A 23,893-nucleotide genomic window follows, 5' to 3' on the forward strand; every position below is an offset into this window, starting at 1 on the left:
CATTTATTTATATGTGATGCTGAGAATTGAACCCAGCGCCTCGCACATGCTAGGCAAGCGCTCTACCACTGAGCCACGACCCCAGCCCCTTATTTTAAAAGTTTTAAAAAACGATTGTAAAACTTATTTAAAAGCTGTCTCTACCTCTGGCCTACATTTCCTCCCATTCCCAAGTCGCTCCTGGTAAGGTCCCCAGTCACCTGCCAGCTGTCAAATACAAAAACCTCTTTCCTATCCATGTCCTGCTCTCCTTCTGTCTTATTTGGAAACTCTTCTCCCAGCTTCCAAAACACGGCTCCCTCTTGCTTCTCCCACCTTTCTGGCTGTTCTTTCTCACCTCTTCTTATTTCCCTTCCGTTGGTCTCTCTTTCCTCTGTCAATGGCTCTCTGCTGTCTGAGGCTCCAGGCTCCCTGGGGGATCTCAGCTAACTCCCATGAGTGTGTCTTCACCCTCCACAGTTCTCTTAAGCTCCAGAAACCTGTTTCCAAGTGCCTGTGGGGTCTCTTACAGATGCTCAGATTCCCACTGATCTCAAGTGGGACTCCCCTTCTCTCCCCCACACACCTCTTCTCCTCTATTACCCACTCAACAGCACCCACTTCTACAGAGTTGCTCAGACTAGGAAACTCATGTCCCATCGAGGTGCCCCACTCCTCTCTCAGTGTGTCAGTGAGTCCTGTTACTTCTTCCTTTAAGCTTCTCTCACATCTTGCCCCCCCCCAACACCCCATGTCCAGAACTACTGAAATAGCACTGCTAACCACCACCTTTGACATGCTCTTGACTCCACCCCATGAAACCACCATGTGCTCCAATGTCACTTCCAGGTCAAACCATTCAATGCACACCACCCGCCATCCTCACAATGAGCTCCGAGGTCTGAATCCAGCATCCTATGCCCTTTGCATCTGGTCTCACCTACCTTGCCAGTCTCACTTCCCACCACTCCCTCATACTGCCACACAGATCTAGGCACACCTGACGTCACACACTTCCCTGAAGACTCATTTCCACACCCTGACCATGCAGCTCCCTCTGTCTGCAGTGTTGTCCCTTCTGCCAGCCCCTGGGCAAAGGCATAGCCCAGAGCTTTCCCCGCCCCTCACTGCCTGTGGTTAATTGTTCTCTTATTTTTTCAGAGCCCTTAATTCAAGCCTCCTTCACACCTCTTCCTAGGCTTCCAACTGCATCTGAACAACATTTAAATTCTTTACCTAACTTTTGTCCCTACAAGGCCATGTATGATTGGACCACCGGTGATCACCTCAGCTCCTTCCCATCCTCCTATCCCATTCATGCACAAAGACAAAGAGCAGTCTTCTATGGGATCCAAAGCAAGGAAAGTCCTGAAGTTCTTATAGACTCCAAAGATCAACAGAAAATCAAAAGCCATGCACTATAACTCTTTCTTAAACTCCTTTTGAAAGTATTTTTATTTTAGACCTCCTATTAACTCAATAACTAAGGAGCATATGGAAAATAATGATAAGTACATTGTATTCATGGAGTTTTTCCTATTGCTAGGAAGACAACTAATGTTTCACATGCATCTGTCTCATTGAATCCTTCAACCAGCCCTATTAATTCCCATTTTTAGGGAGGACATTGCTATTAGCAAGGTTAAATGACTTGCCAAGGCCACTTAGTATAAGCAAGGCTACTACTTAAGCCCAGGTCTGTGTCATTCAGATCTTGGGCTCTGATGGATGTTCTACGTACACACCCAGAGCAGCTGGCAGAGGAAGACCAGGGTTAAATCTCACAGCTAACCTACCTGGAAGATAGTCTACCAACTCCAAAATCAAGTTTCCTAAAACCACCTAAAATGGCTTCTAAGTTTTAAACCTGCACCTGAGATTAAATAGCACTTTGGTTTGGGTTTTTTTTGTTTTGTTTTGTTTTGTTTTTGTTTTTTTTCAGAATTTCACTTTTTTAAATTAATTTTTTTATGTTTTTATTTGTGCACTATAATTATGCAAAATAGTGGGGTTCATTGTGACATTCACATATGCTGGTCCTTAGCCTCCCTTGGAAGTCTCAATTCTGTTGTATGGACTGAGAGACCAGCACTTCAAAAGTTACCCATATTCTGGAATTCCCAAATTCACCCTGACATTCTGACCAAGCCCTTTTCTTCTGACTGTGATTGAATTTTTCAGCCACAGACGGCATACTTCAACCTTTGCCCTAGACACTTGAAACACATAGTATCCTACTACAGGTGGGATCGGGCAAAAAATATCAATCCCACTCCAACCAGCATCTCTATAAACAGGGAATATAAGTCCTAGAAGTAAAACTACTCAAAAGGTAAGACCATCCTAACTGCTTCTGATTCAAATAGGTAGCACAAAAAACAGGCTCAATGGAAGTAATGTGCACATTGTTCCAGATACAGACTCTTAGAGGGACGTTCAGCTAAGAGCACCACAGAGGGAATTTTAGACAGAGAGAGAGGCTAGATTTCCAATCTATTTTCAAAGAATTATTGAAACTCAGAGGGAACTCTAATAAATATTAAGTAATTCTTTGAGATCAAGTCTCTTCCAGAAAGAATCCCTTTATTAGGACAAATATTATACTGGCAATTTGTTGGTATATTTCAAGAATTTAGCTTGGGATTCAAAAAATTTACTAACGGAGAGACATATAGCCATCCCTCTTCTCAGTCTATACTCAAAGGACTTAAAAACATCATACTACAGGGACACAGCCACATCAATGTTTATAGCAGCACAATTCACAATAGCTAAAGTGAGGAACCAACCTAGATGCCCTTCAGTAGATGAATGGATTTTTTTAAAATATGGCATATATACACAATGGAATATTACTCGGTGATAAAAGAGAATAAAATCATGGCATTTGCAAGTAAATGGATGGCATTGGAGAAAATAATGCTAACTGAAGTTAGCCAATCCCAAAAAAACCAAATGCCAAATGTTCTCTCTGATATAAGGAGGCTGATTCATGATGGGGTAGGGAGGGGGAGTGTGGGAGCAACAGACGAACTCTAGATAGGACAGAGGAATGGGAGGGGAAGGGAGGGGGCAGGGGGTTAGCAAGGATGGTAGAATGTGATGGACATCATTATCCAAAGTACACGTATGAAGACACAAATTAGTGTGAACATACTTTATATACAATCAGAGAAATGAAAAATTGTGTTGTATGTGTGTAATAAAAATTGTAATGCATTCAGCTGCCATTTATTTTTAAAAAATCAACTTAATAAAATAAAATAAAACGCATTACAGTCAGACAAAATGGTGCATGCCTGTAATCCCAGCAGCTTGGGAGGCTGAAGCAGGAGGATCACAAATTCAAAGCCAGCCTCAGCAAAAGCCAGGTTCTAAGCAACTCCGTAAGCTCTTGACTCTAAATAAAATACAAAATAGGGCTGGATGTGGCTCAGAGGTTGAGAGCCCATGAGTTGGATCCCCCCCCCAAAAAATAAAATGCATTACAGATAACATTTTTTTTTTTGGTACCAGGGATTGAACGCAAGGGCACTGAGCCACATCTCCAGCCCTTTGAGACAGGGTCTCGCTAGTTGCTGAGGGCCTTGCATAGTTGCTGAGGCTGGCTTTGAACTCACAATCCTCCTGCCTCAGCCTCCCAAGCCATTGGGATTACAGGCGTGCACCACCGCACCCAGCAAACACAACATTTTTGAAGGCTTATTCACATTTGCTGGCCATTGCCACCACCACTGCCTCTGGAAGGGACATGGGTCACACTGTGTGTGGATGACCTGGGCTTCATCCAGGAGAGAGGCGAGCTCAAAGGGCGGATAGAAACCTCCCGGGGCCAACAATCCGGAATGAACAGATGTCCACAACCCAGCAGATGGAAACATAGCTTTGCTTTATAGTCTTGCCTAGAAAGCCCGCTGGCCCCACACCTTCCAAAACTCAGATTCCAACAAGATGAACTTTAGTCCCTTGTACAGTGAAACTGTAAAACCGTGTGCATTAGTGACAGAACTGGTTCCGGGTCTACTTACGCATGCAGTCTCCTCCATACCAGCCGGCTCTGCATTCTGCACAGTAGAAGCCCTTCACGTAGAAGTCGTCCAGGGTGCCCCCCCACGAGCCATTCCGGCAGCTCTTGCAGTTTTCAAAAATGGTACAACCTGAAACATTTCCAAGAAGATTCTCAGTCTCCATGCTTGCAGGTTCTGATGGTCCGCTTGAGAGATACACCTGCACCTGGCTCTAGTGGGGCATCAGGACAGAGAAAAGTAGCACAGTCCTTAGGAAAAACTGGAAAATGCCAGGTTTATCAGGATTTAACTAGAGAGTTTAGGAGTGATCCGAACCATCTTCCCAGTTAGTGGCTGATGTTTAAAGTAACATGAAATCGCTTAGAGTAAAAGAGAATCAATCAATATAGTGTTATTTTTTGTCCTTATATAAATATTTCACGTTTACTGTGAAATATTTAGAAAATTATGATAAGCAAAAAGAATTCAATACTAATAATAAAAAAAAAAACCTTAAAATCCTAACATCTAGCCAGGTGCAATGGCACATGTCTATAATCCCAACAACTCAGGAGGCTGAGGCAGGAGGATCACAAGTTCAAGGCTAACCTCAGCAATTTAGTGTGACTCAGGGAGCCAGGCATGGTGGCAGCATATGCTTATAATCCCAGCTGCTCCAGAGGCTGAGGCAGGAAGATGGCGAGTTCAAAACCTCTAAATAAAAGTCTCTAAATAAAATATTTTTTAAAAGAACTGGGGATGTTGCTCAGGGGTTAAACACACCTGGGTTCAATCCCCAGTCCAAAAAAATAAAAATAAAAATTACTAAGAGAGCTGATGGATATAGCTTAGTGGCAAAGTGCCTCTTGGTTTAATCCCAACAAAACACCCACATCCACACACACACACACACACACACACAAATATACACACACAAATATCCTGTGACTTAGAGAATTCTACCGCTAATACTTTCTCTGCATGCATACACATACATCATTTTAAAAGCTAAACTTGTAACTACATACTGTCCATTCTCTTTTTATAACTCCCTTTTAATTGAATAACAGATAGTAAATGTCTTCTTGTGCCATTAGACACTCTTTCTTCTATCTTTCTATACCCAGAGTTTGCCCCTGGAAACACCCCAAGGCCTGACATAATTCTTACCCTCAAAAGTGCCAGGCAGCCCCACCAGCAAGCCGCAGCTCAGGGGCTGAGCAATTCCCAGGCATAAATCTTTCAAAATTATGGCCTCTTGAGTGGCTAGGGATAATGAGGAAAGGTATAAATAATTCCTACCCATTTATCAAAAACAGAGCTAATTTCTGAGTCTGCCATTGTCCAGTTTGGGGTTCTGGAGCCAATTCTTTAAGGTCCTCAGGCCTTAGAGCCCTCATCTGTCAAACTGGGATTAAAAACTGTATCTGCCTCTTAGAACTGTTTAAAAGTAAATGAGCACAGGTAAAGTGCCTGGCATACAGTAAGAACTCTCGAGGTGAGACTGTTACTATTCTGCTTCCCCGTGACCCCACCTGGCTTATCCCTGTTATGGCCCATGTCAGGCTTAATTTTCTCTTCCTGTGACCCGTCTTCCTATAACAGACTCAACTCAAGATCATATCTTGCTCAAAATCATATCCTCAGCACCTAATACAGTGCTGGCACCTAGCAAGTACTCAATAAATATTACTTGAGTGGCTGAGTGAACAAATGAATGTCTCATGAACTGCTCCCGATAGCCAGCAAGTCTTTCAGCATCCGTGAGCTTCTTTGCTGTCAACTGAAATTAGGTTTTTATTGACCTTAATGTGTGTGTGTGTGTGCGTGTGTTCCACAGAAGAGACTTGTAGCCCTCTTTCTACACTATGCTGAGTTTCCTTTCCCTCCTTCTGGAGAAGACGAATTGCTAATATGATTCATCAAATTCCAGTAAGTCATATGGCACATGACGGAGTCCCATGGGTATCACTGTGCCTTCCAAAAGCCAACCCCCCATCACGTGCCAAGCTCCTCTTTAAATCCCTATTCACCATGCTACAGAGGAGGTAAATGGACTCAGAACCTCCCTCCCTCAGTGGCCCTGCCAAGTCTATTTCTTGGCACAGCAAGTCAAGGTCCTTAAGATACAAGCCCCAAAAACCAATCTAGTGATTAACATGAACAAGGCCATGATCAAAGACAGGAGGTAGCACACAGATTGCCACAGGACCCGCTGCAGGGCTGCCCAGCCTAGAACTACATCGGCCCACTGAGGACCATGGTGCTGCTAGATGCTGCTGGATGTCACACTGCCATCCCTGTCATTGGTGTCCCTTGACCTTTATGGTCCTCAACCACCACCAGCAGCAGAGAGATGCTCACTGTCTACCATAACAGTAGAAATGCCAACTAAAGCCACACTGGATTCCGTGTTCCACCTATGAGACTGGCAAAAGTCCAAAATGACACATTTTGTTGTAAGGCTTTGGAAAAAAAAAAAAACAGCACCCTCATACACTGCTGGAGTGAAGGCCAAATGTACAGAAAACTATTGGGCAAAGGCCGGAAAATGACATATGCACTCCCAAGGGACCCACTGACCCCTCTGCTAGCATCATACCTCCAAGATACACTTACAAAATACTAACTGATGTGTGCGAAGTGTATTCACTGCCCATACAGTGACCATCCCTAATCTGAAACTGAGGTCCAAACTGCACTAAAATCCAAAATGTTTATGCTTTGACATGACACCACAAGCAGAAAATTCCACATCTGACCTCCTGTGACAGGCAGCAGCCAAAATGTGGGCATACTGAAAATATTTTGTAACATTACCTTCAGGCTGGGTAAAGGGTGTATACAAAACATAAATGAATTTCATGTTCAAATTTATTTTTTTATTATTATTAGTTGTTCAAAACATTACAAAGCTCTTGACATATCATATTTCATACATTTGATTCAAGCAGATTATGAACTCCCATTTTTACCCCGTATACAGATTGCAGATTCACATCGGTTCCACATCCACTTTTTTACATACTGCCATACTAGTGTCTGTTGTATTCTGCTGCCTCATGTTCAAATTTAAATCATGTTCAAGATATCTCATCGTGTAGACCCAAGCATTGCAAAATCGAAACAAATCGAAAATACTTCTGGTCCCAAGGGTTTTGGAGAAGGGATATACAACTTATAATAACAAAAGGTTAGGAACAACCCAAAAGTTCATAAATGATGGTCACCCATACAACGCAGTTACAGCAACTGTGAAAAAGAAAGAAAAAGAAAGAAAGAAAAGAAAAGTGAAGATGGCTTTATATTGATATGGAGTAATCTCTAGCTTTTCATGAGAAAAGGAAGATAGCATTGTTTATGGTAAAATATCTTTTGTGTGAAATGGGGAAAGATATAGATAGATAGATAGATAGATAGATAGATAGATAGATAGATAGATAGATATAGATACACACACACTATATATATATATATATATATATATATATATATATATATTCACACAATTGCTTGTTTTTTCAAACATGGAAAACAGTAAGCCACTCTATACATCAAATAGGTGGTGGTACTAGGGATTGAACCCAGGACAGCCAGGACAGCTTCAGGCATGCTAGGCTAAGGCTCTACCACTGAGCTACACCCTGAGCCCCTTTTTTATTTTATGGGACAGGGTCTTGCTAAGTTGCCCAGGCTGGCTTCAAACTTGTGATTGTCTTTTCTCTGCCTCCCAAGTAGCTGGGAATACAGGCACGCCCCACCACGCCTAGCCACATCAATTGATTTTGATTGGGAGGGCATCTAGAGATTGAACCCAGGGCCTCGGACATGCTAGGCAAGCACCACCAAGCTACAATCCCAAACCCAACATAGATTTTTAAATGTAGTATTTTCACAGCACATACCTCATGGGACATAGTCTAAGGTCAATAGTAACCATAAAGAAATCATAATTTCATTCGGTGGTCCTATTGTTAGTATTAATAGTGCTATTGTTAACTTTGCACAATTCTATTATCATAAGATAAAGCCAATAAGTAATTAGGTTAGTATCAATAAGAAATAAGTCTTAAGATGAGAAAAAAATTAAAGACATAAATAATCTTGAATATCACAGATTCATTTATTTATTTATTTTTTAGTTTTAGGTGGACACAATATTTTTATGTGGCGCTGAGGATCAAACTCAGTGCTTCACATGTGCTGGATAAACACTCTACCACTGAACCACAGCCCTAGCCCCTCACATAGATCGATTTTTTAAAAAACATATTTGTCAGGGCTGGGGTTGTGGCTCACTGGTAACACGCTTGCCTAGCATGCATGACACACTGGGTTCGATTCTCAGCACCACATACAAATAAATAAATAAAAAGGTCCATCAACAACTAAAAAATATTAAAAAAAAAAAAGCAGATTTGTTAGCTCCATCCACTGAGGGGAAAAAAACCCACCTATTAACAATGACAATCCAATTATCAGAAACACTCCTGAGGTCCCAGACTGTGGTCTCGGGTCAGAGTTCCTTGAAGAAATGACTAATTCCAGACCTGGGCAGAAAATGTACAAGTCTGAAATGCCTTGTCTTGGGAGAATCAAAGAAGCCTACAACAAGTGTGGTCATGTCAGAAGCACACAGAAGGACATGAGGGAGCGCCCAGTATCCTAAGACTGGAGGTGCATGGGTTAAAATGGATACTGACTGACAATGATTCAATTGCACATATAAATAAAAATGGAGACTTTCTTAATGACCCACAGAGAATCCCCTTTCATCAATGGTGACTGCTGAGGGCATCCGCACTCACTCTTCTATAATTTAGTTTTAAAAGACGGCCTTTCTTCTTTATCTTGCCTTTCCTTTCAGGGTAACCAAATAGTTAATTTGGATAGTCTTTCATTGGCTAGAACCAGTGATCAGTCCCAGCGTCATGGTTGCAGATTTGGGTGCCTCCTACATGATGGGTCAGGAGCCCCCCTGCACCATCTATGCGGTTCTCTTGCCTATCAGACGGCTGACCTCAGGTCATCTTGTAACAGCAGAGTCTGTGCTAGTGGTTAGCCAATAGTAACCACAAGGATTTTGAAAATACTGAAAATTGTTCAAAGACTCCCATATCATTGCCAAGGACACCTAGTAGAGAGACCCAGGCTTTACTCTCAAATTTTCCAAGAAAATTGGAAGGCATTACTCAACCATTTCCCTGCAAACCACACTCACCCATCAGGAAATTGGGGCAGTGGATTTCTTTTCTGGAAACAAATATACAAAAGTTATGCTGAAGTCACTCCTAATTTAAAGCCCAGCATGACTCTCTTCCAAGGAGAAAGGACTTAAAAGGATCATTTGCAGACTTGAGCCCCATTTTCTTTCCTCTTTCATAGCTTTGCATAAAACAAAGTCCCTGGCAGAAATGGGCATCATTCTCTGTTTTTGAAAGAAGTGGAAAAGAGAGAAATGAGAGAAATTCCCAAAGCCCTTTTTTTTTTTTATCCTTGCATTCATCAGCCTTTGGAAAGCTCATTTGAAAATCTCAATGTCCAAGTTGGGGTGTGGCTCAGTGGTACAGCGCTTGCCCAGCATGTGTGAGGCAGTGGGTTCCATCCCCAGCACCACATAAAAATAAAAACAAATAAAGGTATTGTGTCCATCTACAACTAAAATTAAAAAAAATAGAAAAGAAAAATCTCAATGTCCTTCTTCTGACCTGGCCTAAACAGGGAAAGGTGAGACTCTGGGAGGTGTCAGAAGCATAAGGCAGCAATACTTCCTTGCTTTTCAAGCATCGGGAAAATGCTCAATGAGTTGCCAATCACATCAGAAACATTATGCACTATGACTTTCAGTCCACCTTGGCCCCTACCCAGCTGAGAACTTCAATGCAGTTATCAAATCTATAACCGTTAAAAAGAACATCACACAGCCATAAAGAAAACTAAAATTATGGCATTTGCCAGTAAATGGATGGAACTGGAGACGATCATGCTAAGTAAAATAAGCCAACCCCCCCCCAAAAAAAAACAAAGACCAAAGACCAAATGTTCTCTCTGATACTACGGATGCTAACACCCAATAAGAGAAGTGGGAAATAGAAGCTCATTGGAATAAAAATTCAAGAGGAATGAAGAGAAGGGAGGGGAAAGGAATAGGAAAGACAGCAGAATGAATTTGACATAACTTTTCTATGTTCACATATGAATACACGACCAGTGAAACTCCATCATGTACTGCCACAAGATTGGGAAGTCATACTCCATGTACGGATATGTCAAAGTACACTCTACTGTCGGGTACATCTAAATAGAACAAACAAAAAAAAAAGAGCATTAAGTCCCCTCTATGGTGGGGGCAGGAGAGTGGTGGTACAAAAGTCAGGTTCAGCTTTATATAAAGGCAAAAAATGGGGGGGGGGTACAGAAGGGCCTGGGAAGGTCCCATCCCACCCAAAGACACTCTCCTGTGACTGGACCACTTCCAAGCTGTCCCACTCAGAGCTAAGAGCATCCTCCTTGACTTCTGCTCTTTCCTTCCCCTCTCTCCTTCTCTACCCAGCCAACCCAGGATGACCCAAATCCCTCCACCTCTCTCTACCCATCCGACTTTTACCTTTGTTAAGGTCCTCTTATTTCTCTCCTGCCTCAAGTCATATCCCACCTCTTCTTTAAAAGATCTCCAAGGCTGGTCAGGAGCAGTGGTGCAAGCCTATAATCCCAGAGACTTAGAGAGCTGAGTCAGGAGGATCATGAGTTTGAGGCCAACCTCAGCAACTTAGTGAGGACCCATCTCAAAATTTTTAAAATGTTCTCTTTTCTTATTATTAATATTAATTGTGGCTGTAGCTTAGTGGTAAAGCACCCCAGGTTCAATCCCTGGCATCCCCCAACACACACACACACACACACACACACACACACACTTAGCAAAATATCTTCAGGATTTAGCCTAAAATTCATAGCATGGCTTGCAAAACCCTTCTGGATTTGGGCCCCCATTTCTTCCTTCAGATTGCTTTCTCCTCTTGTTGTCTGTCTCTCTCCCTCTCTCCACATCTCCCATCACACATGGTTTCTCCTGGCTGGCGGAGCTAATTGCAATTCCTAAAACCTCATGCTTGTTCTTGCCCCAGGGCCTTGGCACATGCTCTACCCAATCCCCTAGGCCCTTTGCATTTTGTCACTTCCATCCTCAGCGTACTCATCACTTCCTCTAATAAGTCTTCCCTGATCTTCCCTCTAGGAAGGGACATGCTGCCACAGTCCCCTGGGCATCTCTATCATGGCACTTGTGTGGCACTTAGACAGCACAGTAATGTAGCTGCCTGTCCTCCATCTCCCCCATCTGAGTTCTGGAAATGCTAGAACACATCTTTTCTGTTTTTAATCTCTATTTCCGGTAACTGACCTGGTAGATAGAGTGGAGGTTGCGTTCACAGATGCACAACGCTAACACTGAGAAGAGTACACACCCCTCTACTCCCTTGCCCGTAGTGAGAACGGGCTGACTTGTGTCCCTTTTAATAATCCTGGCACCACCGAGGGCCGCCTGCAGGACCCCGAAGGCCGCCTGAGCTCTGGCTGGGCACTCACCTGGGTGGATGAGGCAGGAGTCACACTCGTTCTCCTCGTTCCTGCAGCAGGGGATGGTGTAGCCCACGACCTCCTTCTTCCCGGGGCAGACGCACTCGATCTGGTCGTATTCGCAGCACTCGCGACACATGATGTTCCACTCGGCTCCAGGGCAGGCTTCGTTGATGACCGTGTATTCTGAAATGGAAAACCAACGGGCGACCGTGGGTCCTGGCAGGAAGGGACAGACCTGGGAACACTCGGCTGTCAGGAGGCCACCGTGTCCTGTGTGCGAGAAGACCGTGGGATTCTTCGGGGCCAGAGTCTTGGAAGTGAGACCACCTGCCCCAGGGGTGTTCAGAGCCATGCACTCAACACAGAGGAAACTTGCTATAACTGCTAATCAACTGTTCTGATAGAACGGGGGCGGGGAACAGGGTACTGGGGATTGAACTCAGGGAGACTCAAACACTGAGCCGCATCCCCAGCCCTTTTTTTTTTATTTTATTCAAAGACAGGGTCTCACTGAGTTGCTAAGGCTGGCTTTGAACTTGTGATCCTCCTGCCTCAGCCTCCCCATCTGCGGGGATTATAGGTGTGGACCACTGTGCCTGGTTATTTTTATAGAATTTTTATTTCAAAAAATCATGTTCAGCAATATATAATCTAAATATATTGACAGTAGGACATGTATGCAATTTACAAAAACATACACATTTCTTAGGTGTCTGTGTTCATTTTATTTATTTATTTATTTTGTCAGTGCTGGGGATGGAACCCCGGGGCCTCATGCATGCTGGGAAAGCTCTCTACCCACTGAGCTACACCTCGTTTCTATTTTTGTTGGAGTATTTTTATGGTTGCATAGATTGTGCACTGAACAACTCCAGGGGAAATCATTCAACTGCAGAACTATAGGATGCAGCGCAGTCATGGTGCCATCAAAAAAAGTTCAGGGACTACAGTGTAGATGAGGCCGTTCAAGTGCAAGGCTGATGGCCAAGTACAGACTATGTTATTGCTTCCAAACTTGGCTCTTCCATTTTGCAGCATGCCAAGTTTGTAGTATCTTCAAAGCTTAAACCAACAGAAAAGACAAAAGTACCTTAATTAGTATGTTTGGGAGAATTTCAATGTTTTACAAGGGTGAACTCATTAACCCAACTTCATTCAATTCCCCGAGTACAACTGAGCATTCTTTCCCGTGAGAAAGCAATGTTCTCTTTTGGGGTAGGATTTTTTTTTCCTTTCTTGTTTTTTATTTTCTTTTTTGATATTTATATACCTTAAGTAAAAAAGAAAACCATCTGGAAAAATCTTTCAGAGAAGTCGGTTGGAGGTTGTGCAGAGGAAGTCAGACAAAAACCTTCTAGCTTTGATTTGCTTTGTTCCCCACTCTCCATTTCTAAAAAAAAAAAAAAAAAAATCCTCGCACAAAGATGATGATTAAAGCAGAAATGGATCAGATATTTGGGGAAGATAGTGAATATGGGCAAGGTCCTGTGAAGCCTTCCACAGAAGGATCAGGCAGAGATCCCCGAGATGCTTCACAGGCCCATAAAAACAAACCCTAGTGTCTGTGGGGACCTCTAAACCCTTGACTCCATAGTTTAGTTTTCTATTTTCCTCCCCTAAACTTGGTATTCTGACACAAGGTTGATCACTCCTAAGTCTGCCAAGTGCAACCGCTTAAAGAAACTATCACCATCTATCCTCAGTCTCGGGTCATAAGAAGTTTCTAATAGCATGAAAAGGAACCACCCAGATGATGGACAGTTTCTTAAATTGTATAAATCTAGTTTTATGAAAAATTTACTTTCTTTCATCATTTTGGACAAATATCATTGAACCAGCAATGACCCTCACCCTGGCTTTAGATTGGCACAGGTCACCATAGCCTGGTCACTGTTGAGGTTTTACTTCCTTCTCCAGTCCATGAGCAACTTCAGAGAGTCCCCTGTGACTTACTAGCTAGCTTACAGGCTTTGTTACCTGCCAAAGTGGCTGACCTCTAAAATCTAGACAAGAACTGAATGTTTAAAAGAGAGAAAACAGAATAAAAGCATAGATGTGAGTACCCATGAGTCTAGATTTGTCAATGGGTTTTTGGAAATGACACAGAAAGCATGAACAACAACAACAACAAAATAGATAAATTCAACTTCATCAAAATTAAAACCCCTTTAGCATCAAAGACATTACCGAGAAAGTGAAAAGACTGACCACAGAACAAGAGAAAATATTTGCAGATCATTTATACGATAAGTTTAGCATTCAGAACATTGCAAAAACAATTTTTACAACTCAGCCACAAAGAGGCCAATTTAAAAATGGACAAGTGGCTTGAACAGAGATACAAGGGGTAAACCAGCCCAGAAGAAGATGTTCAAACTTAACAGGTCATTTAGAAAATGCAAATCAATGCCACAATGAGATAGTACTTACTGTGATGGCCATAATCCAAAAAAAATTTTTTGAAGTGTTGGCAAAGACATAGAGATACTAAAACTCTCCTATATTGCTGATAGAAATGTCAATGATCCGATTGCTGCGGAAAACAATGTAGTGGTTCCGTTAAAAGTTAAATCACTACATGACCCAGCAATTCTACTGCAAGGTATTTATCTAAAACAGTGAAAACAGGGACTCAAATATACTAGCATGCTGATATTTATTCACAACAGTCAAAAGGTAAAAACAACCCAAGGGTTCACCAAGAAATGAATGGAGAAACAAAATGAGGTACATGTAGCCAATGGACTATTATTCAGCCACAAAAAAGGAATGCAGTATGTACACACTGCAACATAGAAGAACTTGAAACCATTCAGCCAAGTGAAAGAAGCCACACACAAAAGGCCAAATATTGTCTGATTCTATTTATATGAAATATTTATAATAAGCAAATTCAAAGAGACAAAGTATATTAGAGGGGAATTAGATTGGGGGATCAGGGGGGAAAGGGAGAATTATTGCTTAATAGAGAGTTTCTACTTGGGGTGATGGAAACATTTTGGAACTAGGTGTGATGTTTGTACAATAGCATGAATATAATTAATGCAACTGAATCACACACTTAAAATGGATAAGGTGGCACCGTGTGTGTGTGTGTGTGTGTGTGTGTGTGTGTGTGTTTGCAGAGCCTGCTCCCTCCCCTCTGCTCCAACTTTCTCTTGGCCACTGTTTCCCACTTTCTATCAGCTTCTCAACCCACCAAGCTTTTGCCTGCCCGAGGCAAAAGCATTTGCTTAGCCACAGCCTCTGTCCCAGCTGTTGGGCCCTCAGCATAAATAATACCTGTTCAGAGAGGGCCTCCCTGGCCTTCTCTTCTGAAATGCACACCGCACACCCCCGACCCGTGGTCTCTGTTATAACATCCTATTCACAGTCTTGTCGCCTTATCATAACGGACCATCATTTTCTGTGTTCCTTGACTATCATCCTCCACACCCACAAGGTCCTGCATCCTCAATCAACTTCAGATTAAAAATAGTTTTTATACTGTGCTTGTCCAGTTTCTCATGATTTCCTAAATAGCACGGCAACCATTTACATTGTATTGGGTATTGTAAGTTATTTAGAGATCAATTAGATGCGTGGGGGTTGTTTGCAAATATTATACCACTTTACATAAGGGGTTTGAACCTAGGCAGATTGTCATATCTGCAGAAGGTCCCGGGACCCCTCGACTTCTGATACTGAGGGGCTGACGTACTTGCTCATTGTCTGTCTCTCTTGTGTGACCACAAATCAGTAGGAACCACCACTAAACCACAGAGGCAGGTACAGGGCCAGGCACATAAGAGATGCTGAATAAATTCCTTGTTGGATGAATCTGGTCTTAACTCTAGAGCTACCCTCCCTTTGAGAGTCAAATATTCCATCCCTTGGACCCAGTGGGGAGCTAGGAGGCGGGAGAGCTGGCTTTGCCCTTGATTTGCTGATGTCAGAAGGAGGGCACTTTCTTCCCTTTGTGAAGTGCTTGGAACTGTTGGGGGTCCAGGCTGCCTGGAACCGTATTCCTCCCCTCCAGCCCCTGCCTTGCCCCACAGTATGCTTCCTCCACTCTCCAAATAGCAAATACACCCAGAGGGTGTGGCTCGGGCCTTCCCTTCTCCCTTTATTCATTTGGAGGCAAACACTATATCCTTCTAGGTTTTCTAGGAATTTATAAATATTAATAACTTCTTGAAGGGGCTCACTACAGAATAAAACTCATTTGCAACTTTTATTAAACATTTAACCTCAGCATGGAAGGCCAAGTAAGTGTGCTCTGCTGGAGCAACTGAAGTCTAGTCCCCACCCCCGCCCTCCCCCAGAAGCAGATTTGTTCACCCCCAGCCAGTCTGCACAATACCCACAGCCTGTCTTTTACCCAAGAATCAACCTCCCTAAAATACTTTTATTGATAGGTCTCTTTACTTCAATGAGCAAGACCACCTCTGCCCTCTTGAGACTATGCTATTAACTTTCTAGTTAGGATCCATCTCAGCCTAAGGAAATGAGCCCAAGAACGCCTGTCAGAAGGGACTTTGCACACGGGACTGATTAAAGACTCTTGAGACGGGAGGAATTACACTGTATTACCCAGGATGGGAAGACCAACCTTCATGACGAAGACCCTTATAAGAGAGGGCTGGAGTTAGGGAAGGAGATGTCAAGACAGAAGCAGAGTTTGGAGTGATGTGCTTTGAAGACAGAGGCAGGGATCATGACCCAGGGTATGTGCGCAGTCTCCAGAAGCTTGAAAAGACCAGGAAACATGCTCCCCTCGGTCCCAGGAAGGAATGCAGCCCTGCCAACCCCTTGATTCTGGCCTAGTAGAACTCATATCTGACTTCTGACCTCTAGAACTAGAAGAACTAGAAGGGAATCAATGTATGCTCTTAAGTCACTACATTTGTGGTCAACTTGTTACAGCATCAATAAGATACTAACACTAACTGTGTTCTCAAAAGAAAGACTGACCCACAGAAGCCATCTAGACATTCTGTTCCTCATTTCCTCCACTGAACACAGCTCCAAAAATGTGGGTGAACCGATGAACTTATTCTTTCATTCCACAAGTATTTACTATCCACTGTGTCCCAGGTAGGAGGCTGGACGCTGGAATACAATGGAGAGGCAAACACCAATCCTGACCTCCTGGAGTTCACAGCTTAGTAGAGGAACAGACATTTGTTAAATGGCCCCACAAATACAAAATCACAAACTGAAGTAGGGAAAGTGTAGGATGCTGTGAGAATGATGAATAGTCATAAAGGATATTAGCATCGAATCTTCTGACATCACAGGGTTGGAGAGGTTTAAATAAAAATTGCAGGAAGAAATTGATCCATTGGCAAAAATAAGACCACTTCCAGGAATGTGGTGATGATGGGGAAGGATGATGGTTTTGATGATTTTTTGACTTGGCCTTTTCCCCTCTGGTCTGACAAGCCCATCACCCTTCCTACTCCCCCAGCTTGAACTTGACAGGAAAGTGTCCCCAAAACGGACGTGTAAGAAATAAATAGACACATAAAATACCCCATGAGAAATGTTTCAAATTGACAAGCTAAAGAGATTTTAAAATGCAATAAGCAGACAAGAGCAACATTCTGGACTTTTTTCCCCCCACCATTTATTAGAATTACATTTGTGGAAAGGGCACGTTGGCCATTTGGCTTCAGCTGTACAAATTTCAGGGAATTTCAATATGGTGCTAAGGGCCAGTTCCAGAAACTAAGACCGAGAGAAACAACAACAGCTGTAAAAGTTATGGAATGTTTTCTGAAATGTATGCTAAAGCACTTTAATGTTTCAGTAGAGAAAGTACTTTGTATTCTTTGTGCAATTTCATCTTCAAAATGATCCAATGAGGTTGGTAATACATTTTCTTCCCCATTAAAAGCATTTACTCAGACCCCTTCACTTTACCAGTGAGGAAAAGAGCTAAGTAGGAAAGAGCTGGACTTTTTTTTTTTTTTTTTTTTTAGTGGAGGCAAAGAGAAATGCCAATCTTTTTGAGGGAATTAATTCTGAGGGGAAAAAAAAGTGGTCCCCAGAATTCCAGGGATGTGGGGAGGTGAACAAGCTTGCTCCTGGCAGAGAAGAGGCTAGACCAGCCTCCAGTTCTGCCAGCCACAGGAGCCAAGCAAACTTGCTTTGCTTTCCACATTTAAAAACAGCCTTACAGACTGAAACACAGCATACTACAGGGACACAGCCGCATCGATGTTTATAGCAGCACAATTCACAATAGCTAAACTGTGGAACCAACCCAGATGCCCTTCAGTAGAATAATGGATAAAGAAAATGTGGCATATATACACAATGGAATATTACTCAGCAATAAAAGAGAATAAAATCATGGCATTTTCAGGTAAATGGATGGAGTTGGAGAAGATAATGTTAAGTGAAGTTAACCAATCCCAAAAAAACAAATGCTGAATGTTCTCTCTGATGTAAGGAGGCTGATTCATAGTGGGGTAGGGACGGGGAGCATGGGAGGAATAGACAAACTCTAGATAGGACAGAGGGGTGGGAGAAGAAGAGAAGGGGTATGGGGTGAAATGATGGTGGAATGTGATGGACATCATTATCCAAAGTACATGTATGAAGACACGAATTGGTGTGAACATACTATATATACAAGCAGATATGAAAAATTGTGCTGTATATGTGTAATAAGAATTGTAATGCATTCTGATGTCATGTATTTAAAAAATAAAATCAATTAAAAAATAAAAATAAAACAGCCTTACAAAAGCTGCTGGTGAGCCTTCTACTGTCAGTGCTTCCAGTAAAACGAGCATAAATGAAACACAAAAGCCCATGAACCTCACCCTAGGATAAACTGAGGCACTGGGCGATGAAGCACAGGCTGTGATCATGTAGCAAAATCAAGCTTACGGAGGGAGTGCTGGGTGCCGCACAGTCGATTCCTTGCCGACTTCTCCATTGGATAAAATATGTATTTCTTCTTTATCAAACACTCTAAGACCTCACTAGCAGAGCCATTTTAGGTTTGTAACAAAATTAAGTGGAAGGCAGAGAGACTTCCAATACACGCTCTGTCCCCATCCATGGGCAACCTCCTCCGTTACCAGCAGCCCCCTCCACAGTGGTGTGGTTGTTACCATTGATGAACCTGGAGCCACACAAAGTTTTCACCCCAAGGTCACAGCTATTAGGCTTCAACCCCAGAGGTGCACATTCTGTGGGATTGGACACGGGTATGTGGCACGTGTCCACCATTACAGTATCACACAGAGTACATTCACTGCCTCAGAAATCCTGTGTGTTCTGCCTGTGCCTCTTACCCAACCAAAGCAATGCACTTTTTGAGGAGGAGGAGGAGGAAAAGCGAGAGATAAAGGAGGAGGAGGAGGTGAAGAAAGAATTTTAAAAAAAAAAGAGTTATTTTTGAAAGCTTTGGAAAATGAAGAAAAGCATAAATAAGGGAATAAAAAGTATTCACAAAAATAGCATTTTAGCATCTAACCTCAAGTCTTCTGTTTCCAGTGGACATAATATTTATCTGTGAGTATCAATGGATGTGTCAACCCAGAGTCTTCCAGCCTCTCAAAATTGGTAACATGTTTTGTTTTAGAAATTGTGCTTTTCTTCCCCCTTCACTTTCATCATAGGTTATTTTCTCTTGAATTGGAAAGGTTTTCAAAAGTCTTTTTTTTTTCTTTTTTTGCAGAGAGGATTGGGTACCAGGGATTGAACTCAGGGGCACTCAGCCACTGAGCCACATCCCCAGCCCTATTTTGTATTTTATTTAGAAACAGGGTCTCACGGAGTAGCTTAGCACCTCACTTTTGCTGAGGCTGGCTTTGAACTCGAGATCCTCCTGTCTCCGCCTCCCGAGCCACTGGGATTACAGGTGTGCACTATTGTGCCCGGCAAAAGTCAGTCATTCTAAATTGCTATATAATTACCCTGTACATGCGAGGGCTCCCCTAAACTCCCCTCTCCCACTTATTTTATTTTTTAAATCAGGGTAAGCAAATAATCGAGAGCATTTGGGGCACCATAAGCTTCACCCAAGCCCTGACTTCCATGCTCAGGAGCAGCCATCCTGGTATCTCTCTATCCAGAACTGGGAATCCAGTTACATCAGTCCAGTCCTGGTTCTTCCAGAATTCACTTTGAAAAAAAATGTAAATCACTTAACCTCTTAGCCCAGTCTTATCAATGAGAATACCAAGTCAAGGAGACATGCCAACGAATGGGCACGGGTTTCATGTACTTGAAGAATGAATGAACGAGGGAGAGAAAGAAGGTTGACTGTCGTATTTGCCGTCACTGTCATTATTTTGCACATAGTTTAACCACCCAGGGACATGCAGGCAGTTCACTTCAAGGCTCTCTGGCCCTGGTCTGTTTCAATTGTTCAGAGGATGGAGGGACAGTGCCTCCAACAGGGGGCTCACCGAGGCAGGGGCAGGAGGTGCCTCTGTGCCCCTTAGCATGGTCTCCAAGCCCAAGGTCTTCAATATTATATATTAAGAAACATACTGCCGTGATGGCCAGTAGTGTCCAGCTGGAAGACTCGGGATTCTCTATGAGAACAAGGGGCAGCCTGTTCCATACCTGATCGAAACATCACTTGCCAGAGCAAAGGCCCAAGTCAAGACCACCCCAGAAGGTGGCAAAGAAGGGCCCTTGTATCATGTACCAGATCCTCTTCCTTGATGTTAGACTCTGCTTTTGAATCCACCCAAAACCCCACAGCCCTCCCACTTAACCTCATTTAATTAGAATTTCTACTGAGGGATTTTTTTTCTTTTTTAAACTATCTTGCATTTTATAAGTCTTCTGAGACCAGAGGGAGAGAAAAAAAAAGAGGCAAGAATCAGAGGGATATATAATTAGGCAGCTTGAGCTCCTCACTCATCCCTGCTCCCCCCGCCCCTCCTCCTGAGCCATCTGAACTCACTGTATTGATCTCCAACAGCATACAGCGGTCCTCACTGCTGGAGGGTCTGACCACCAGCTCGAAGGACTAATGAACACACAAAGCCCAGGACACACACACAAAAAAGACTTGAGTCAGAGGTGATGGCATGCTTACTGGGGGCCCATCCTCCATCCTCCCCACTGAGCCTTTGAGAGCCATCCTGTCACCAAGAGACCCTCAGCCCCAGCCTGGCTGGTTCTCACCCCTGGGTGATCTCAGTCTTGCCAATTATTATTTTAGCAAAATAATGACAACTAGAAAGCAAAGACCTTGTCACCCCACTTTAGACACCAGGACTGTCATTGGATTCCTTAAATATCTGGTGTTAAACATCCTGTACAAAGAGGATGGCAAGGGGAACAAAAATAGATTTGTGACTTCCTTTCTCCTTCCTCCTTTACCAAGCACACTGCGCGGGGTGACTCTGCGTCACGCGCCTCTGCTCTCTGATCCCACCTCCGTCTCCGAGGGCTGTCTCTGAGTCCCAACCGTATTGGTGTCCAGCTCATTGGATCCTCACAACCAGTTGGAAGTGGGTTATTATTTTCTTCATTTAATTAATGAGGAAACAGAGTAAAACAAATGAATCCAGGTCACACAGCTTTCGGGTAAAAGAAGAACGATCAGAACCCAGCTCTTACTGGGGCAAAAGCCTTGTTCTTACCAATGCAAGGAAGGGCACTTGTATCATGTACCAGGGTTCACACTTCCGACTTGTAAGAAGAAAGTGGCACCCACGAAATAAAAATATTTGAGCATCAGATTCCCTGAATTTGAACCCTGGCTCCAGCAGTAACCATGTGACTTTGGATGAGCCACCGAATTTCTTTGTCTCAGGTTCCTCATTTGGGAAATGTGGGCACTGATGGTACTTCTCTAGAGTTGTACTTCTCCATGGAACCCAAGAGCTTACAATGATCTGATAGTATAGGGACAATTCCTGCCTCTATTTTATAGATGAGGAAACTGAGGTACAGAGAGGGTAAGGAATATGCCCAAGACTGCACAGGTAGTAAATTGTAGAGACAGGAATCAAATTGAGGCCATCTGTTTCCACAATCAGAGCATTAACCATCATCCTGGCCTTGTTCTCAGGAATATCACTGGTAATTCTAATTGGCAACAACATCCATAAACACCCTGGGAGCTTGCTCTGAGTGGCACCACGCCGAGTGTTTCCCATACGTTCCAACGTGGTGGTGGTGGTGGTGGTGTTTTAATTCACAATGGCATTAGGAATGTGCATTCTGTAACTGAGGCACGGAAAGGTCAATATCTTGATCAATTTGCACAGTAAGTGGTCGAGCTGAAACTGTGTACATCAGAAGCCCATGTTCTCCTCTAGATCACCACCTGTATGGAAACCACCTGAGATGCTTGTTAATGAGCCTATTCCCTTAGAATCCCTGCTGCTGGAGGCTAAGTCTCTGCCTTCTGAGCAAGCATCCTCCTTTGAGGAGCACAGTCCTGTCCTGCAGCTTAAGTCAGCCGCCCTCCCGGCCCTGGGAAGCTGGGCTTTGCTTGGTTCTCCCTTCCCACTTAATAACTCGCTGCCCTCTTAGCGGCTCTGAAAGGTACTCTGACCTTCTGGGCTATACTCTGGACCCACATGGGAATCCGTCCCTCTCTGATGCTTCCAGAGAACCCTAGACAAGACACCTTGACACGGTATTTCCCCAAAACCTCAAGAGGAAGGAGACACAGTGATAAGATCATTGCTGCTGCTGCATTTGAAGATGACAATAACCATAAAGGTCTTTGGAAGAAAGACTCCCTGTTTGTCAGGCATTATTTTCAGCAGAGACCATTATTCTCATCAGATTTTTTTTTTCTTTTAAATCACATCTTTGGCTAAGATGCAGATGGCTAAAAAAAAAGGGGGGGGGGATGAGCAATAATGTGTCCTCAGTGGCCCATATATCCAGAGAATTTTCAGGTAGGCTGTTTGTGTTGCTATGGTGAAATTCTGGGTTCTTCCCATTTGTTCTTCGGGGTTCTAATTTCTTTTCTTTAATCCATCCTATCTTAGTCTGTTTACTGTTGCTATAACAAAATACCTGAGACCAGGTAATTTATAAAGAATGGATACTTATTGAGCTCCTGGTTCTAGAGGCTGGGAAGTTCAAGAGCAAGCTTTTGGTGCTCAGTATCTGAGCCTTCTTGCTGCATGATGTGGTGGAGGGCATCACGAGGTAGGACAGAATAAGTGTGCCAAAGAGAACTCACCTTTAAAACAAAGTTGCTCTCTCCATACCCCATCAATCAATTAATCCATGAATAGATGGATACATTCATGAGGGCAGAGCCAATCACCTTCCAAAGTCCCACTGCCACCTGACTATGCATTTGGGGATTAAGTTTCCAACACTTAAAATTGGGGGAAGAGGGGCTCAAACCTTAGCACTTCCTCTTCTGACACCATTTAGTAGGACATACCTCACCTCCTGCTGCTTCTCTTCAGAAATAGACACACCACATCAGTAGCCAAGGGGAACAAAACTCAAACTCTAGTGTCATGGAGGAGCCCCCAGTTGCTATTTTCTTTGACAGCTGTGGCACTGAAAATCCTTGAAGAACAGCTGTTTGTGAGTTATTTCAAATACGAGAACATGAACTTAATAGATCTTATTTTTACCAGCACTAGCTGCTGAGAAAATAATCGAATAATGCATCTCCACGTACGTGACAAGAGAACCCAGCAAACATTGCACCAAACAAAGAATGGTTACACTTAAAATAAGACCACTCTTAACATTAAACACCCAACCTAGATGTTCTCAGGCCCAGGCAGTCTGCAGATCATCCCACATGTTCCCAGTCTTCCACACTCGAATGTCCTCTGAGTCAGAGTACATAAGGCTTCACTGTGGCCTGAGTCTACCAGAGACGACTTCTGCCAAGAGCTTCCAGAGTTAGCACTGCTTTCACATCCAGATCCACTGATGCCAAGCAGAAACCAGATTCTCCTTCTCCTGAAGGCAGCTGGCCACAACAGATGTCAAGTGTGAAGGAATGCTCAGCAAGGGCTATGCACTTGCAATGATATGTCCGTTGGGTCCCTAATCCCTGGACTGGTGGCATCTTAGGGCAGGCGAGTCTTCCCCACTATTACCTCCCCCAGCTCTGCAGGCTAGGTCAGGATGAAGGGGAACTTCCTTTCACAAAGATTTCTGCTGGCTCCACCCTTGAAGCACAAGGGCACCATCATTAACAACATTCTCCTCTGCAGGCTTTTAAGTGGGCCTCAGTGTTCAGGCTGCAACTTTACTGTCCCAGATCACCTCCACTGTCCCACGGGAGACTGCAAAAGCCTGCCACCAGCCCTATCTCAAACACAGCAGGTGGAAAGCATTTCCTCTAAGGCTGGAAGGCGGATGAATGACGTAACCAA

General features: G+C 43.3%; 1 protein-coding gene across 2 annotated transcripts in view; it reads right to left on the bottom strand.

The window, feature by feature from the left end:
* Nucleotides 1–23,893, bottom strand: part of Pamr1 (peptidase domain containing associated with muscle regeneration 1) — a 77,543-nt gene that overhangs the window by 44,062 nt on the left and 9,588 nt on the right. For both annotated transcript variants that reach the window (XM_046454853.2, XM_046454847.2), the window contains exons 2-3: nt 11,574–11,750; nt 4,008–4,136 (exon numbers count right to left, since the gene is read on the bottom strand). In XM_046454853.2, the coding sequence (XP_046310809.1) occupies nt 4,008–4,136; nt 11,574–11,750 (306 nt within the window). The remainder of the gene's footprint in view (nt 1–4,007; nt 4,137–11,573; nt 11,751–23,893) is intronic.

The sequence above is a fragment of the Marmota monax genome, unplaced genomic scaffold (assembly GCF_021218885.2).
Source record: "Marmota monax isolate L192 unplaced genomic scaffold, Marmota_monax_Labrador192_F-V1.1 WCK01_AAM20220418_F8-fsc00047, whole genome shotgun sequence".
NCBI classification, from domain to species: Eukaryota; Metazoa; Chordata; class Mammalia; order Rodentia; family Sciuridae; genus Marmota; species Marmota monax.